This window comes from Stigmatopora argus, chromosome 24, assembly GCF_051989625.1.
Source record: "Stigmatopora argus isolate UIUO_Sarg chromosome 24, RoL_Sarg_1.0, whole genome shotgun sequence".
NCBI lineage: Eukaryota > Metazoa > Chordata > Actinopteri > Syngnathiformes > Syngnathidae > Stigmatopora > Stigmatopora argus.
Genome location: NC_135410.1, coordinates 2,913,048 through 2,932,052, shown reverse-complemented (window position 1 = coordinate 2,932,052; position 19,005 = coordinate 2,913,048). Strand labels below are relative to the sequence as shown.

The window sequence follows — 19,005 nt, the reverse complement described above, 5'->3', positions numbered from 1 at the left end:
CACGGCAGCAGACAAAAAGGCCATGCAGAGAGTGATCAACACTGCCCAGAGGATCGTCGGCTGCTCTCTGCCCTCACTGGAAGATATTGCCAGCCCTCGTTACCTCAGCAGAGCCGGGAACATTGCTGGGGACCCGGACCACCCTGGTCACGACCTGTTCCAGCTGCTTCCCTCTGGCAGGCGCTACCGGTCTCACAAGGCACGGACAAAGAGGCTTAAGGACAGCTTCTTTCCCACAGCCATCAGGACTCTAAATTGCAGTATTACGACACACAATCCCCTCTGTGTAACAACTTCGGGGTGAGGAAACATGAAGGACGTTGGGCGGCGATCTGCCTCCTGCTGGCTGACTAGGTAAGTAGGCAGACAGTGGGAGGTAAGTGATCCATTTTATTCTTTGTTGGCATCGGTGAGGCAAACCTTTCGCAGTCGCCGGGAGTTGGTTGCGCTCGGGAGGTGATGCGATGTATCCATCACGGCAGAATGCCAGCAAGTCTGAAACTATCACTTGGTTGGGCTCTTGCCTGAGAAAAGTGCACTTTGTGGAGAAGCACCTTCAATTTCGTCATACGCAGCTGGGTATGATGACAATTAGGCTTTTGTCTAGTCAATGATGATGACAAGCCTAAGTCTGATTTTATTATTTATTTATTTTTAATAGAATGAAGACGGAACAGGAGGCAGTCAATCACAATCAGAGTCCGTATCCATAAGATCAATTACCGAATTTTCAAACGCATAGTGTGATTTTGCAGATGACGCAGTCTCATTTGCGGGTATATTTTTGTTTTTTTGTCAATACAGTGGGCGCGTCTTCAGAAAAGGCACTACCATGACACTAGGCTAGCGTATGTTATGCTAGCCGCTATCATACCTATATTATGCTAGCCGCTAGCATATCTATGTTAGGCTAGCCGCTAGTGACAGCACGGGCAAAACTAAGTTTGATAATGCTTTATTGAGGTCAAAGGTAAACTATGATATAAAGAGTTCGCCGTTTAACATGCTAGGCTCCACTGTCAGTCAGAGTTGTGTATTCCGGGAACTTGATTCCAGCTGTGGCGAAGGCTCAAACAACAGTGCTGGCCGACACTTGAGCCCAGTCATCCACAATCCATTGTGACTTGCGACATACATCACTCCCGAGTCTTTGATTCTCCTCGCTGTTATATCGGCATCGACAATTCATTCCAAATCGTCACGTCACGTAACTCGTGCGACACTGCCTGCCCGAACTACTATGTTGGCTATCCGTTAGCAATCCATTAGCAAAAATGTTAAATTGTGTTCGATCCATGGCTTTAGTCCATTTTCCAAGCGTTCACACCCGCATTCTGTTGTCATTCACGTCAGGCATTTCCTCTGTATAGCTCTAATATGCTGTTTCTTTGAGTATTGCGAGTGTTTTTGAGGGTTAAAAGCGCTGCAAGCACACGGAAGTCAGCTCCCTTGCCACTCCCCTGGGATGTTTTGAATGGATTTACCGTAATGCTTGGAATGGGCGGGGAAGCTATTTTTAGCGTGAACGCCCGCTGGGTTGATCGCAATAAGCAACGTGCCGGCAAGAAATAAAACCAGTCGCTCAAGCGGTCAGGGCCATACAAAAATTCTATTTAGTGCACAGACAAGTCGCACCGACCGATTGGGCGCATCAACCATTTTAGAGAAATGTTTTGACTTTTACGTGCGCCCCATAAATATGAAAATACGGTAAATTCGGATCGTCCACACGCTCCGAAAAATAAGAGTCCAACATAAGAGGAGCATGAACGGGGACAGGGCAGTGTAGAAACAAATACACAGGGTTTAAATAGATAGACATGGGTAGACGAGACAATTAGAAACACAGTGAGCAGGTGAGACACCAGGGGCGGAAATGACAGGTGAACTCATTGGGCAATCACAAGGACAGGTCACACAGGGGGAAAAAGCCAAGACTAGAAATGCAAACTAAAACGCCAGCACCTAACAGGCGCAAATTGAAAACCATTGCACAGGTGAAAACTTTGAATATAATATTCATTAGTCGGATTGGGTAGATTAAAACAAAAGATAAAACTCAAAAATAACCTGTTTTACTTCTTTACAGTATGCCATCAAATTGGTGGTAGTATTTTCTCATCTTCAGCCACTTTTGAGCTTGTTTACTCGTAATATATCAAAAGATTACGACCTCACTCTTCCTTATCCTTTAAGGTAGGCGGACCCGCCACCCCTGCAGGTTCTATCCTGGTCTCCCCACCATGTCATACCACTCTGTTGAATTGCTTCTGTAAATGGAACGGCTGGCAGTGTGGAAATGGGTAGAATTGAAAAGACGAGGAGGAAATCAATGAGATAATAGGGCAAGGCGCCAGAGTGGTGAGTTTTGTCCCAACACTGTGTAGCATACAAACCATTCAACTACAAGCAAACATGCATGCATGTATACATTCACACACACATTCTGCCATTCCAAAAGGTATAGTATGTGCAACAGGCTTTAATACACACTTACTTCATTTACCTACTAATGTATTTTATTTATAAGCCTACAGTGTCTACAAGAACACATGTTGGTGGAAGTGGGGCAACCCAAGAGCTATGGAGATAAATTGCACTGTCCTGTCACTTTTATTTGGGGCAGGTTGCCACTGTTATACATGGTACTACTGGATGTAATTGGCTACTATATTTCAGATGGGTTGAGACTGGGAGTTTATGAGAAAGAAGAGTGGTGCTGAACATGGACCATGCACAACACAACTGTTTAGGATGTGTATAAGTCGCAGCAGAATGACACTGCAACATTGGAACTAAGAATGAATAGAGTCAAGAAATCAGTATTCAGTCGCTCAGGACAAAGCCAGGCTGTGAACCATTCCTCATGAGCGCGCTCATTGGTAGGATCATGGGGCCACAGAATACAAGCTAACTGCAGCCAGGGGAGCCATAATTAAGGCTAATGTTGGTGCAGTGCCTGCCAAACACAGATGCCTAAAGAGGAGTAGGCAGCCTTGGAAACCACAAGCAAGGTTAATGGGAATATGACATGACAAGATAACACAAATGGCTGTTAACATCCGACACAGAGGTGCAGAAAAAGGTTTTACTTTAGAATGGGGTCACTACAAGATTAAGTGCGGCAGGGTTGTGCTCATTGACTAAAAATGTAGGTTTTTGTTTGGGTAATGGTTACATTATTTAAGCTCATTTCCAATATTACAACAGTGGTGTAGGTTGATTTTTGGTTTAAGTTTTGGTTGGCGCATTTAAATCACTTTGGAATGACACCTTCTGCCATTTAATTATGATTTTATCATGCTGCAACAACAGTAATGAATCCCTGGATATTGGTCATGAAATGTGATGAGCTTTATGTCAGCTTTATTATGTCACGGAGCAACCCAAATAAAATAGGATCCTAAACAAATTAGTGTTAACAACTGTTAAAATTAAATGACAACCGACAATTCTGAAATCCCTAAAAACAACAACACTGAAACAAACTCTGGTGTTAATATCATGTATATGTATACCTATATGTACAGTGGGGCAAATAGGTATTTAGTCAACCACCAATTGTGCAAGTTATCCTACTTGAAAAGATTAGAGAGGCCTGTAATTGTCAACATGAGTAAGCCCCAACCATGAGAGACAGAATGTGGGGGGAAAAAACAGAATATCCCATTGTTTGATTTTTAAAGAATTTATTTGCAAATCATGGTGGAAAATAAGTATTTGGTCAATACCAAAAGTTCATCTCAATACTTTGTTATGTACCCTTCGTTGGCAATAATGGAGGCCAAACGTTTTCTGTAACTCTTCACAAACTTTTCACACACTTGCTGGTATTTTGGCCCATTCCTCCATGCAGATCTCCTCTAGAGCAGTGATGTTTTGGGGCTGTTGTTGGGCAACACGGACTTTCAACTCACGCCACACATTTCCTATGGGGTTGAAATCTGGAGACTGGCTAGGCCACTCCAGGACCTTGAAATGCTTCTTACAAAGCAACTCCTTTGTTGCCCTGGCTGTGTTTGGGATAATTCTCATGCTGAAAGACCCAGCCATGTCTCATCTTCAATGCCCTTGGTGATGGAAGGAGATTTTCACTCAACATTTCTCGATACATGGCCCCATTCATTCTTTCCTTTACACAGATCAGTCGTCCTGGTCCCTTTGCAGAAAAACAGCCCCTAAGCATCATCTTTCCACCCCCATGATTCACAGTGGGTATGGTGTTCTTCGGATGCAATTCAGTTTTCTTTCTCCTGCAAACACGTGAACCTGTTTCTACCAAAAAGATCTATTATATATATATCTATCCTCTCTAGCGAACCGCAGACGGGCCTGCATGTGTACTGGCTTCAGCAGGGGGACACGTCTGGCAGTGCAGGATTTGAGTCCCTTACTGTTACTGATCGTAGTCTTTGTTACTGTGGTCCCAGCTCTCTGTAGGTCATTCAGTAGGTACCCCTGTGTGGTTCTGGGATTTTTGATCACCGTTCTTGTTATGATTTTGACGGTGAGATCTTGCATGGACCCCCAAATCGAAGGAGATTATCAGTGGTCTTGCATGTCTTCCATTTTCTAATAATTGCTCCCACAGTTGATTTCTTTACACCAAGCGTTTTACCTATTGCAGATTCAGTCTTCCCACCCTGGTGCAGGTCTACAATTTTGTCTCTGGTGTCTTTCGACAGCTCTTTGGTCTTGGCCATAAAGGAGTTTGGAGTGTGAGAGACTGAGGTTGTTGACAGTTGTCTTTTATACCGATAACGAGTTAAAACAGATGCTATTAATACAGAAATTACCCAATTGTGATTGAGGGAAGAATAAGGAGTACCATCCCAAGAACACCATTCTTACTGTGAAGCATGGGGGTGGTAGAAACATGCTTTGAGAGTGTTTTTCTGCACATGGGATAGGACGAGAGGATGACAAGGGCCATATATTGTTAGATTTTAGGGAAAAACCTCCTCCTCTCCGTCCGAGCATTGAAGATGGGTTGTGGTTGGGTCTTCCAACATAACAATACAGTGGTACCTCGACATACGAGCGTAATCCATTCCGAGACTGAGATCGTATGACGAGGTTCTCGTAACTCGAGCGGACGTTTCCCATTGAAATTAATGGGAAAAAAAAATCGTTCCAGCCCTCTGAAAAAACACCAAAAACAGGATATTGGATTGGAAAAATGTTTTATTTCTTCTAATTCCCCATCTATTAACAAAGTAACACATAACTAGTGGTTTAATAGAAATAAAGTGTTTAATCTAACTAAAATTGGGTGGATTTTGCCGAGGGGAGAGGGGCACAAAAGGGGCGGGGGGGCTTCGGTTTTTTTTTTCTCCACACAACGCACTCGTAAACAGAACAAACACTCCATCCTCACGTTCGCTATCGATGGGCTGTTTGCTGTCGTACTATTCCCTTCAAAATATTACGAAAATGATGCACACAAATGTCCTCACAATCGGATAACGCACGACCACTTGCCAACGAGCAGCAGTCTTTTATCAGCGATCGCACCGCTGCTCATGGGAGCTTCGGGGGCGCTGGCTAGCGGCTCCTTTTAGCTTGTAGCATCTGTGGTCGCATCCCCTCGAACGGCGCCTATGATAGAGTTGCTACCGGGGATGCTGTTGCGAGCCAGTGCCCCGATGTTCTTATGAGCAGCCAACGAGAAGTAATATAATACTCCTCGTATTAGATAAAAATAACAGGAATTGCAGCAGTTGAGCTAACCCACGTATTGATTGTGGGTAAAGTTTTATTCTGAGTGCCATTGCCTGTCGGCGTTGTGTGCACGAGTATACTTCATTACCCAGAAAGCCCTCTTTTCCCCGCGCATGCGCGTTGTGCGTTTCCTGGTCTGAATAACTCATCCGGTGCTTGTAAATATTGTTATACACGAAAGACATGGAAAAAAAAAAATGCCATGGCCACCTGGCTTGGTGGCATCACGAAATTTTGACCGCATCACGGGCGAATTATTCGATCGAAATTTCCCCCGTAAGACGAGCATTTTGTATGACGAGCGGTCGTATGACGAGGTACCACTGTAACTCTAAGCATAAAGCCAGGAAAACAAAACAAGGAGTAGCTATGTAAAAAAACATATCAAGGTTCTGGTGTGGAACAGCCAATCCCCAGATCTAAACCCAATGGAAAATGTTTGGAAGCTCAAAAGCCGTGTTTCTCAGCAACAGCCCAGAAACCTGATTGATCTAGAGAAGATCTTTGTGGAGGAGTGGGCCAAAATCCCTCCTCCATCATCTGCAAACCTGCAGAAAAACTAGGAAATGTTTGACCTCTGTATTTGCAAACAAAGGCCACGGTACCAAATATTTAACATTGGTTTTCTCAGGTGTTTCAATTGTTATTTGGAGCTGTATCACACAGATAAAACATTAAAAAGTCATACATTGTGATTTTAGATTTTTTTTTTTAGATTATCTCACTCTCACAGCGGACATGCAACTACGATGAAAATTACAGACTCCTCCATCATTTCCAGTTGGGAAATATAACAGGGTGTTCAAATGACTGTATGTTACTTTTGACTGAAACTTAAAAGAATAGGCTCTAACCTGAATGAAAGAATGAAAAATATGAGACTATGTGGCACTTGTATTAGACATGCAGAAGGCAGTGCGAGTGTGAAGGAGTGCACACGTGTGTATGTCAATGGATTACCTAGCAGACCGGATTCTCTTGGCTCTCCAGGACAGAGTTGGACGTGAGGCACTAGTATATGCAGCACCGAAGCCTGGATGGCTAATCATCTTGTATTGTGGTCTACATATTCTCTGCAGAGCGGTTGTACGGTAAAAGGAAAAAGCTGGACCTGTGGATAAATGGAAGGAAAAATTAATACATTATATAATTGGGTCAAAAAGGAGTTAACAACCCTACCAAACTTGAGTTACCGTATTTTATTGATCGCCTCAGCGTATAAGCTTTACCCTTAAAATTGCTTTAAAATCGTTACGTTTTACAACTTATCTCGTATAAGACGCCCCCTGATTCACAATTTTCCCCTCCATATTCATGGTTTTAATAGGGAGCATAAATGTGTTACTTTGAAGGGAAAATCTTAAGAAAAATCATTGCACATGGTATTTCTGAGATACTGTATGAACATTCTGAAAGGGTTTTGCCTGCACGTGGACGAAGTCAAAAAGCAAGTTACATGAGCAGTACAACTGTGTCCGTAGCGGTGTAGTTTTCATACCACCCCTAATCATCAAGTCTCTGGATGCAATAATAGCATGAGATACACATTACGCAGGTATCAAGGCTGATATTTTAATGATCGACCGCAAGACCTTTGATCAGCCTTCACAACTACGAACACATTTATCAAGGCTACTCGTGTCTGGCCAGTCAGAGCACATTTAACTACCGGTAAAAAGGTAAGATGGTAAATGCCCGGATCGAGCAATGGCAGTATCTCTCCAACGTCAGATCGATTGTAAACAAAACAGACGATTTGGAATTAGAGCTTGCTGCTAATCGCTTTGTCGCAAATACTCCATGCTAATAATCATAGAGACGTCGCTTCACCCACAAATACCCGACGCCACCATGCAGCTAGCAGGACGCACACTACTAAGATCAGACAGGCCGTTCGACTCAGGGGAAAAAAAAGTGGTGGTGGGCTTTGCATTTATGTGAATGAAGGATGGTGTAACAATAGCACTGTTCTGGTTAGAGAATGTTCCCCAGACATAGAATTCATGTCAGTGGGATGCAAAACCCTTCTTTCTGTCCAAAGACAAGGCCGTTGTTATCATCACTGCTGTCTACATCCCATCGGACGGTAAGGTAAGTACCGCTCCCTTCCTACTAATGGACAATATAAACAATCACCAGAACGCCTACCCAAGTGACGCACACAATTGCACTTGATTTCAATAAGGCAAATCTCAAAAGTGTTTCTCCAACATTTTACCAACATGTGAATTGTCCAACAAGAGAGGATAAAACTCTGGATCATGTTTACTCGAAGATCAAAGGATACAGAGCCATGCCACGCACACACTTGGGACAGTCAGATCATGCCTTTGTTCATGGCCCCAACTTACACTCCGTTTAGCCGACAATCAAAGCCCCAAAGACGAGCCATTATCAAATGGCCTGACGACGCCCTCCATGACTGCTTTGAACAGACACAGTGGGAATCTTTCCACCATGAGGACCTGGGAACCTTCCACAGACCCAGTACTGTCTTACATCAAGTATTGCATGGCTACGGTCACTGTGGAGAAGACCATCCAGGTGTACCCAAACCGGAACCCGTGGATGACCAGCCCCAGATGCAGCCTTCAGATCCGGTGACAGAGCACTCTACAGCGCAACTTGCGCCAACCTGAAGAGAGGCATTAAGGCTGCCAAAGCAGACTACAGGGGGAAAATAGAAGGGCAACTTGACGACCCCCGAACAATGTGGCAGAGTATCAGGACCCTCACCAACTAGAAAGGCCGAGCTGCCACTCCTGCGGACTCAGATGCGGCACTGGCAGAGGACCTAAACAACTTTTTTGCTCGCTTTGAGTCCCAAGCCCACCACCCAGTCACACCACATCAACCTTGAGTACATCACACACAAAGCTCGGGAAGAAGCCCCACCCCACTCATCGTGGAGGTAGTGGATTTGAGACGTTTGCTCCAAGCAGACTACCCCAGGAAGGCCGCATGACCGGGTGGAATACCAGGCAAAGTACTTAAGGCCTGTGCGGACCAACTAGCACCAGTCTTCACAGACATTTTCAAGCTTTCACTGGAACAAGCCTCCGTCCCAGCCTGTCTGAAATCTGCCACCACCATCCCAGTAACGAAGAAGTCACCTACCCAGTAGCTTTCACACCAATCATCACTAAGTGCTTTGAAAAATTGGTACTGAAACACATCAGTTTGCATATCGGCCGAACAGAGCCACCTTGAGAAAAGAGGGAGCTATGTCAGGATTCTTTCCATCGACTACAGCTTAGCCTTTAACACCATAAAACCGGACATTCTTATCCCCAAGTTGGCCAACCTGTGGCTCCCATCTTCCACATTCTCGTGGATTGAGGAATTTCTGATCAACCGACCCCAGTATGTGAAGTTGGGTCGCCACCTCTCGTCTGCCCGAACGCTCAGCACCGGCTCGCCCTAGGGCTGTGTACTGAGTCCACTACTCTACTTGCTCTACACACGACTGCAGACCCACGCACCCTGAGAACATCAACGTGAAATTTGCAGACGATACAACGGTGGTGGGGATGATCACAGGTAAGATTGAGACGGCATACAGAGATGAGGTCCTTAGACTCAGCAAATGGTGCACTCTCAACAACTTACTTGAACGTCCCCAAAACAAGATAACTCATCATGGACTTCCAACGGAACAAGGCTGCTCCGTTAACCTTGTATATTAACGGCGAACGTGTGGAACAAGTAGAGACTTTCAAATTCACATCTCTGCTGATCTCAATTTGGAGGCAAACACCACAGCACTCATCAAGACCTTCAACCAGTCTGCTATTGAGAGCATGCTGACCTTGGCTGTATCAGTGTGCCACTCTGGCTGCACAGAAGCCGACAGGAAAAGACTGCAGAGGGTGATCAACACAGCCCAAAAGATCATCAACTGCCCCCTACCCACCCTGTCCAGCATCAACGAATCCCGGTGCCTTAGAAGGGCAGAGAGCATTATAAAAGACAATACACATCCCGGCTTCCACCACTTCAACCTGCTGCCCTCTGGAAGGCCCTACAGAGCTATAACTGCCAGGACAAACCGACTCAAGGACAGTTTCTTTCCAAGAGCTGTCACCATACTAAACTCGAGTTCTGCACCTTGGATCTAATCAAGACTTACTACTACTACTTATACAGTGGTACCTCGAGATACGAGCTTAATGCGTTCTGGGACTGAGCATGTTTGTCGATTTACTCGTAACTCAAACGAACGTTTCTCATAAAAACAAATTAATTCGATCCAACCCTCTGAGAAAACAACAAACACAGGATATTGGATTGGAAAAAATTCATTTATTTCTAATTCGTCATCTATTAACAAAGTAACAAATAACTAGTAGTTTAGTAGTACTAAAAACACAAAAACACAAAACGAGCAAGAGTGGACGGAGCTGGCGCCATCTAGGTTTCGGTAGCAAAAACGGATAGACTCAAAAAGACGTTGTAAAGTTGGACAAAACTGGAACCACACACAGGAAGTCTTCCACGAGATGGGGAACTTCTGCAGACTGTGACCGAGGTAGAGAATATGCAGTCACTCTTCCAAGCTTATCTGCACAGTTCCTCAGTAGTCTGAAGCTGAAGACAACAGTAGCAGAGTGGAGCCCCTCGACTCCGTTGCTGGTAAGCGCCGACAGCTCTTCCGGCGGCACCGAGGTGTTGCTCCTTCTGCTGCGTATTGTAACAGCTAGTCCCATGTGTCTGACAGCGTAGGCATGGCTGAATGGTTCCAAAAAAGAAGTAGCCGAAAGAAGCCAGGCTAACAGAACAAGGAAAGTTATAAAAATATTAAAGTAAAAAGTATAAAGTACAAGGTAAAGTAAAAAGGAATGTATTAAGAAATATTAAAATGTAATGAAAAAAAGATAAAAGGGCTGTAAAACACGGCAACGCGCTCGTAACATAACAAACACATTTTAATGAACTTGGATTACGATGCAGATACACTGAAAAATAAGTTTAATCTAACCTTGCACTAAACTTAATTCAAATTTAGTTTTAAATTTTTATACCTTTTTTCTCCCGGGTTGGCTCTATTTGCCCCGCCTCTACACTGACTTTCAGATGCAACCTAACGAGGGTTATTTGCTTTTGTCTTCCCTTCAAAATATTCCCAAAATGATGCACACAAATGTCCTCACAATAGGATAACATATGACCACTTGCCAACGAGAAGTAGTATAGTTTATACGTATTATCGAGCAAGTAACTCCGCCAATGCTCCTCCGCCATTCTGCTATAACGGGAAAAAAACACTGAAAAAAATGCCACACTCCGCCCAGTGCTCGTAGTGACATTACACGAGGGAGTTGCGACCAGAAAGACAGTGCCCATAATGTTCTCATGAGCAGCCTCTCGCGTCCGCTGTATGCTTGTACAGTGGTACCTCGAGATACGAGCTTAATTCGTTGCGGGGGTGAACTCCTCTGTCAATTTTCTCGTAACTCAAACAAATGTTTCCCATTGAAATGAACTAAAACAAATGAATTTGTTCCAACCCTTTGAAAAATCACAAAAAACAGGATATTGGATTGATTTTTTTTTTATTTGTTCTAATTCGCCATCTATTAACAAAGTAACACAACTAGTGGTTTAATATTACTAAAATGTGTTTAATAGTACTAAAATTATACTGATTTCGAAGGGGGAAGAGAGAGAGAGAGACGGACAGAGAGGGGGGCCTTTTTGCACGGCAAATCACTTGTAGCATAACATAAACAAATTTAAATGAACTTGGATTACGATGCAGACACACTCAAAAATAAGTTTAATCGAACCTAACACTAACTTAATTCTAATTTTGTTTGACATTTTGATACCTTTCTTCGCCCGGGTTGGCTCTTTTTGCCCCGCCTCCACACTGACTTTCAGTCAATATCGAGGTTGTTTGAGTTTGTATTCCCTTCAAAATATTCCCAAAATGATGCACACAAATGTCCTCACAATAGGATAACGCACGACAACAAGAAGTAGTATACAGTGGTACCTCGAGATACGAGCTTAATTCGTTCCGGGACTGAGCTCGTAAGTCGATATTCTCGTAACTCGAACGACCGTTTCCCTTTGAAATGAACTAAAAACAAATTAATTCGTTCCAACCCTCTGAAAAAACACCAAAAACAGGATAATGGATTGGAAAAAAATGTTTTATTTCTTCTAATCGCCATCTATTAACAAAATAACAGATAACTAGTGGTTTAATATTACTAAACTATGTTTAATAGAACTAAAATTAGACAGATTTCACGGAGGGTAGAGCGAGGGACATTGACTTTTTGCACCGGTGAATCGTAATATAACAAACAAATTTAAATAAACTTGGATTACGATGCAGACACACTCAAAAATAAGTTTAATCTAACCTTACACTAAACTTAATTCAAATTTTGTTTTACATTTTTATACCATTCTTCCGGTCGGGTTGGCTCTGTTTGCCCCGCCTCCAACCTGACTTTTAGTATCGATGGGCTGTTTGCTGTTGTATTCCCTTCAAAATATTCCAAAAATGATGCACACAAATGTCCTCACAATAGGATCGAAATGTTACTTGTATCTCGAAATGCTCGTATGTAGGGGTGCTCGTACGTCAAGGTACCACTGTATACGGCATTCGCACTGACTAACGAGAAAAAAAAAACACTGAAAAAATGCAACGCTTCGCCCAGTGCTCGCAGAGACATTACAAAAATAAGCGCAGGATAATTTAAATCAAACTGTTATGTTTTTACATCAATTTAAATATTGTGTACTATTGAAAAAGTACAGCATGATGAAAATAAGTGTAAAAGTGAAGAAAGTATAATTTGTTGATCATTTATTGGCAAATTCAAATTTCCACAATGGGCGGCCCGGTGAAGCAAGTGGTTAATGCGTCGGCCTCACAGCTCTGGGGCCCTGGGTTCAAATCTACCAGCATGGAGTTTGCATGTCCCGGGCCTGCGGGTGTTTCCTCTGGGTACTCTGGTTACCTCCCACATTCCAAAGACATGCATGGTAGGCTGTTTGGACACTCTACATTGCCCCTAGGTATGAGAGGGCATGAATGGTTGTTTGTCTCCTTGTGCCCTGCGATCGTCTGGCCACCGATTCAGGGTGTCCCCCGCCCCTGGCCCGGAGTCAGCTGGGATAGGCTCCAGCAACCCCCACCCCTAATGAGGATAAAGCAGTTCAGAAAATTAGATGGGAGATGAAATTTCGAGAACCCACACCTGCATGTTGTACAATGTGCAAATGTCGGTCAATTGGAAGACGGCGTCAACATGGGATATTTCGTCGAATAAGAAGCAATAAAGTTCTGTGAGTGTCTGTGTTATAAATTTCCTGTTTTTCTGTTGTTTTTTCATTAAAAGGTAGGTTATATTGTTTCTTTTTGTTCAGGCACCTAAGTGGGCAGCTCAGGGTCCTTAAGTTTTTCTTGCTATGTTGTTGAGGCACTTAGGCGCACAGTTTGGGGTCCTAGAGGTGTATTTTTGTATGGGGTACCGCGAACATCTTCAGTGGAGTTGTTCAATGTTCGGAAAATATTGACTGTGATGCAATTGTGGAGATGAATATCATGCACTTTCAATTGCTTGAAACTCATAAAAGAAGATGATCAATCATGTGTGCCTTCGTCTCACTCTTTAACTGGAGTATCTGTGTAGATCAGGGGTGTCAAACCGGTCCTCAAAGGGCCGCAGTGGGTGCAGGTTTTCATTCCAACTCAACAAGAGGATAACTTTTGCAAGTTATGATCAGTTAATCAAAGTCAGGTGCTACTTATTTTAGAAGACACTTGATTGGTTAAAATGTCGGCACTGGATCGGTTGGAACAAAGACCAGGACCCACTGCGGCCTTCGGCGGAATCGGTTTGACACCCATGGTGTAGATGGTGTCCCAACACAATCAACGAACACCCTGACGTTAAGTTAATTCGCTAATACTCTGCATTTCTTAAGTTTCATCCAAATTGCGATCCATTTTGTGCTTATTCCGAGGAGACATATTGATAAACGCTGTGTAGTCCTACTTGAACTTCCTTTAGAACAACCTCGTAAATGATAGGATTTGTTTCAAAACAAAAGACTTGTGGTTTAGTCAGCCTTAACAATATTTACTTCCCTTGTGAAAAAAATGGAAACGAAAACGTTAAAGCGATCGAGGCTACCTATGCAATCGATTCCGAATCGATTGCCACGCTTAAGTTGCACAAGACAAATCATTTGTCAGAATTTGTAACTCGGATGATTCACAATGCACTCGTGTTACCGAATTCTTCCGGCTTACAGTGCAGTTGAATCAAGATGGTGGAAGCCGTAGCGATGGTGTGAATTTCGAGGCATTTAAATTGGAAATTCGGTACTTTTCCGAAATAGTTGCTTTAAAAAAAATTAAGTGACAATTTCTTTGGATTTTCGTACTTTAGGGAGGCTGTTCGGGGTCCCAGAGTTTGCGTTGCAAAAATAAGCAACAAAATGACTGTAATCTCATAAATTAGAGCTTTTCTCTTGTGAATTAAAATGTTATTCTTGTAATATGAAAATGTATGACTTAATGCTCGTAATATTACGATCTCAATCTTGTAGTATTACACTTTTTCTCTGGGAATATTACAATGTATGGCTTCTTGGGAGATTATTTCTTCCGGCCCACCAGATCATCTTTTCGAAAGGATTGGAACACTGTAACCATTTGTGTTGTTCTGTTTTCAAGTAAGTGATAAGACCTCCTAACACTGTGAAATGCAATAGAACAGTAAAATGTTTAGAAATCTTGACAGGAAACATTATTTTTATAATTTTGCCTTGGAAAAAAAGTTCTCGTTTACAATTAAATGAAATAATAACACTAATAATAATATCAACCACAAAAATAATAATAATACACTGAATACATTATCAATGTTGGGAAGAAAACACAATTTTCGGCCTTACAAAAAGAAACTGTATATTTACATAACATATGGCCATTTCCTATAAAATAAAAAAGACGGATGAACTGCTTTCAGTTTTAATAAGCACATCTGGGTGCGCTTGAAAATGGCTGCTATTTCTGGAAATGTAAACGTATAAGCGCTATTTTAAAAAGGCCTGCACAATACTCCAAATGCTATACTCAAGTACTAGGGGTAAGAAAATACAGTGCCTTGTTGGTAGCATTTGGCCCTTAGGAACTTTTCAACCTTTCGAAACATTTCAGGCTTTAAACAAAAAAAGATATACAATTAAAACTTTTTGGTGAATAATCAATCATTAATTATGATCTGTAATTAATTCATTTATTTAACCTCTTTTTAGATTTATCCAGAGCTGCCAACTACTCCAGAATTTCAGGAGTTTACCCGGAAATGCAAGGCAAACTGCGGAAAACCTCCCTAAACTACGGAAATCCAAAGACATTGTCACTTAAAAAATTTTGAAGCAACAATTTCGGAAAAGTACCAAATTTCCCATTTAAATGCCTCGAAATTCACACATCGCTACGGCTTCCGCCATCTTGATTCAACTGCACAGTAAACTGGAAGAATCCAGTAACACGAGAGCATTGTGAATCATCCGAGTTCTGACCAATGATTCGTCTTGTGCAACTTCAGCACATATTGATTTTGCGTGAATTGCATTCACTCCGGATAAACTCCGGAAATGGGACATGGGTACTCCGGAAATGGGGTCAATGGAGGTTGGCAGCTCTGCACTTTGGTAATAGCAAGTAGAAGTACTGTACTTCTCAGAGGTCATTTTCACAACATCAGGGATCCAACCTGTGCTATTCAAAATTATTCGTACTAATTATCATAATGTCCAAAGCACAGTGAATCTGACTATAATCAGAACTGCCCTAATTACACAAAATTAATAAAAATTCTATTAATACATTGCGGGTGTCCACATCTTAATACGGTATATTTACATAAAAAGACATTTGATTGATGAAATTAATTTTATTATTAACATGGTAAGTTATGTCATCCTCATTCATTTGCAACAGACTGTCACTGAGGAGACTCAGAAACAGGTCCCACTAATGTTTGCTAAGGCCATCACATTATTAAAAAACAAAACACAGTAAATTTTCAAAAATGTGTTAATTTAAAATTAAATAAATAAAATAAAACAAAAATCCACTTTACCTTGCCTTCTAAACTTGAAGCGGAATTCTTTTTAAATTCCCTCCCATAATTTTTTTAAAATCTCAGGGCTAACGTCGTGAAGGTAAAATGAAAATGTAACAAAAAAATATTACGAGAAGAATATGAAGCTTGTTTATCCCCCCCAAAAAAATACATAAGCCACAGAGTATAAAGGGAGAAAAAGAGTAGCTTCCTAAAATCTGAAAAATACAGTGTTTGTGTTTTTGGCATTTTAGACAAGTCACCCTTCATAAATTGGACCAATCGAAGGCAGGGGGGGAAAAGGGACAATTGTACTGAATTTAGTGAATAAGCTATATTCTTTTTGAAAAATCGTATGCAAAGAGAAGGAACAATATTGTCCATGACTAAATAAACAGCTTTTCCTTTTACGGAGCATACTAAAAACATAAGTAACAAAAGCCCCAAAAGAAAACAGATTGCCTATGACCCAACCTTGAACCGCAACCAAACCGGACAGAGATGATAAAAGTAGATATTGGGTCAATGTCAAGTTGCATTTCGCGAGAAATGTTTTATTTGGGTCCCAGGATGTGTGTGTCAATCACTGGTCACTGTTGTGAGGTCAAACGGATGACTATGCCTGTCAGTCAGCAAATCCGATTAGAAGCATCAAGAGGTACAGCCTGGGGCTTTGTCCACTTAAGGGGTGCCATTAATACATATGTTACTATGTACAGCTGTGTGTGGATTAAAAGTAGGATGCATGAGATAACTTTTTCTAAGTGTGAAAGGGGCACTTCAAGGTTAAGTGAAAGAATACGTCGGCTGAATGGTGAGCAACCCGACCTCACAGTTGTGAGGTCATGGGTTATAATCAGTGTCCAACAAATCACAACTAGAATAGCTCAATTTATGGCATTTGGTGACCAACTCTATTAGCTGTCTGAGTTTATTTTTTGTAAAACACACTGCTTCCAAAGTTTGTGGCAACCCGGCGGCTGATTGTTTAGTGTGCCGGCCTCACAGTTCTCGGGTCCTGGGTTAAAATCCAGGGAGGTACACCTGTGAGGAGTTCGCATATTCTCCCCGGGCTTGCATGGATTTTCGCCAGTTACTCCAGAAAACATGCATGGTAGGCTGTTTGAAAACTTTAAATTGCCCCTATGTATTAGATGAAACTTTTGTCCTCCCGTACTCGGGAAATTAACTTTGTTGCAGTAGAAAGAAGGTGAAAACAAAGACAGAGGAAAAGACATTTCTCTGATAGAGTGATTGGAACAGATACTTCTTTGTCACAAAAAACATTCATGAAGTTTGGTTCTTTTATGACTTTATTATGGGTGAACAGAAAAAAGTGATCAAATCTGCTGGGTCAAAAATATACATACAGCAGCGCTAATATTTGGTAGCATGTCCCTTGGCCATTTTCACTTCAATTAGGCGTATTTGGTAGCCATCCACAAGCTTCTGGCAAGCTTCTGGTTGAATCTTTGACCACTCCTCTTGACAGAATTGGTGCAGTTCAGTTAAATTTGATGGCTTTCTGACATGGATTTGTTTCTTCAGCATGGTCCACAAGTTCTCAATGGGGTTTAAGTCAGGACTTTGGGAAGGCCATTCGAAAACCTTAATTCTAGCCTGATTTATCCATTCCATTACCACTTTACATGAGTGTTTGGGGTCATTGTCCTGTTGGAACACCCAACTGTGCCCAAGACACAATCTTCGGGCTGATGACTTTAGGTTATCTTGAAGAATTTGAAGGTAATCCTCCTTCTTCATTATTCCATTTACTCTCTGTAAAGCACCAGTTCCATTGGTAGAAAAAACACCCCCACAGCATAATACTACCACCACCGTGCTTGACGGTTAGCATGGTGTACTTGGTGTTAAAGGCCTCACCTTTTCTCCTCCAAACATATCGCTGGGCATTAAGGCCAAACAGCTCGATTTTTGTTTTGTCTGACCACAGAACTTTCCTCCAGAAGGTCTTATCTTTGTATTATCGTTAGTTTCATCGCCCAGCTCTAATTTTGATATTATGAACTTTTTTTATACTTAACCTCCTCGAACCTGGCGTCCACATGTGTGGACATCACATTTTTGGTTGTCACAAGACTACAATGTTAAATTTTGGACTACAAGGGCCTGGCCTCCACTTATGATATGGACATCATATTTCCCAGAAAATAAAAAGTTAATTATTTGTTTTTACACTAATCAGGTCCCAATTCTTCGACTTGTAAAAAGATAATAAAATGCATGCCTTGCAAGAGTTTGGGTCTTAGGAGGTTGAGATAAAAAAACACGATGTGCTGAAGCCACATAGTGGTGAAGGATCACAGTATAAGCATGTGAATAGGCAAAAGCGTAAGATTGCAGATTCCAATGTTTAATGCCACCCCCTTTCCCCAAAATCGATCATAAGGGCCTTATGCTCTACAGCTCAGAACTTTTCATGTATCGCTTTCGTAGATAATCTTGGGTTGCACGGCTCTGCTTAGCCAGTTTAAGAGCACAGGCACACCTTGACTTACAACTTTTACTGCTGACATGAGGATATGCACAATATACTTGATGTACACTTATATGCCTAAATTAAATAGATAACAGAGAATCTCAGAAAATACCTCTTCAATAAGCAAGAAAAGCCAACAGCAGCCGTTCGGGAGAGTAGAGTATTGCCATGCGTGTGTGAGTGGTCATAAGGTTATTTTTAATAGGCCCATTTATAGGGACTCAGCGTCACATCATTAGTAATTCAATTTACTCTTTATTAGCTGTTCTTATCAAAGACAGACAGCAACAAGCTGCATTCTTTCCTTACTCCATATTCCTCTTCACTCACCCCAGCGAAACCTTTTCACTGTCTTGAAATCTGAATCCCCTATCTTTAATTAGAGATTCATGTTTTCCCAATGCAGGCTAATGAGGTTCAACACGTGACAAAAATATACGAAGATTCAATGAGCAGGGATTGAGTAGGGAGGAGAATGAAGGCAGATTTGTCAGAATGGATAAAGCTGGATTTAAAAAAAAAATCAGAGAGCCCTGATAAGACAGACATGGAGCCATTGGGACAAATAAAGCTTAATGTTAATAGTGATGGCTTTTTTAATGTCTTTTGACGCCAGTGACTGGAAAATTATGCCAAGATGGGCATGAGCCGTGTAGGGTACACACAGATTGATCAAAGGGTTAG

The 19,005-nt window shown here is 41.9% G+C and overlaps 1 protein-coding gene across 1 annotated transcript in view; it reads right to left on the bottom strand.

Moving 5' to 3' along the window:
* Positions 1-19,005, bottom strand: part of zc3h3 (zinc finger CCCH-type containing 3) — a 102,229-nt gene that overhangs the window by 55,730 nt on the left and 27,494 nt on the right. Inside the window, exon 4 of the mRNA XM_077594621.1 lies at positions 6,682-6,832. Coding sequence (XP_077450747.1) covers positions 6,682-6,832 — 151 coding nt within the window. The remainder of the gene's footprint in view (positions 1-6,681; positions 6,833-19,005) is intronic.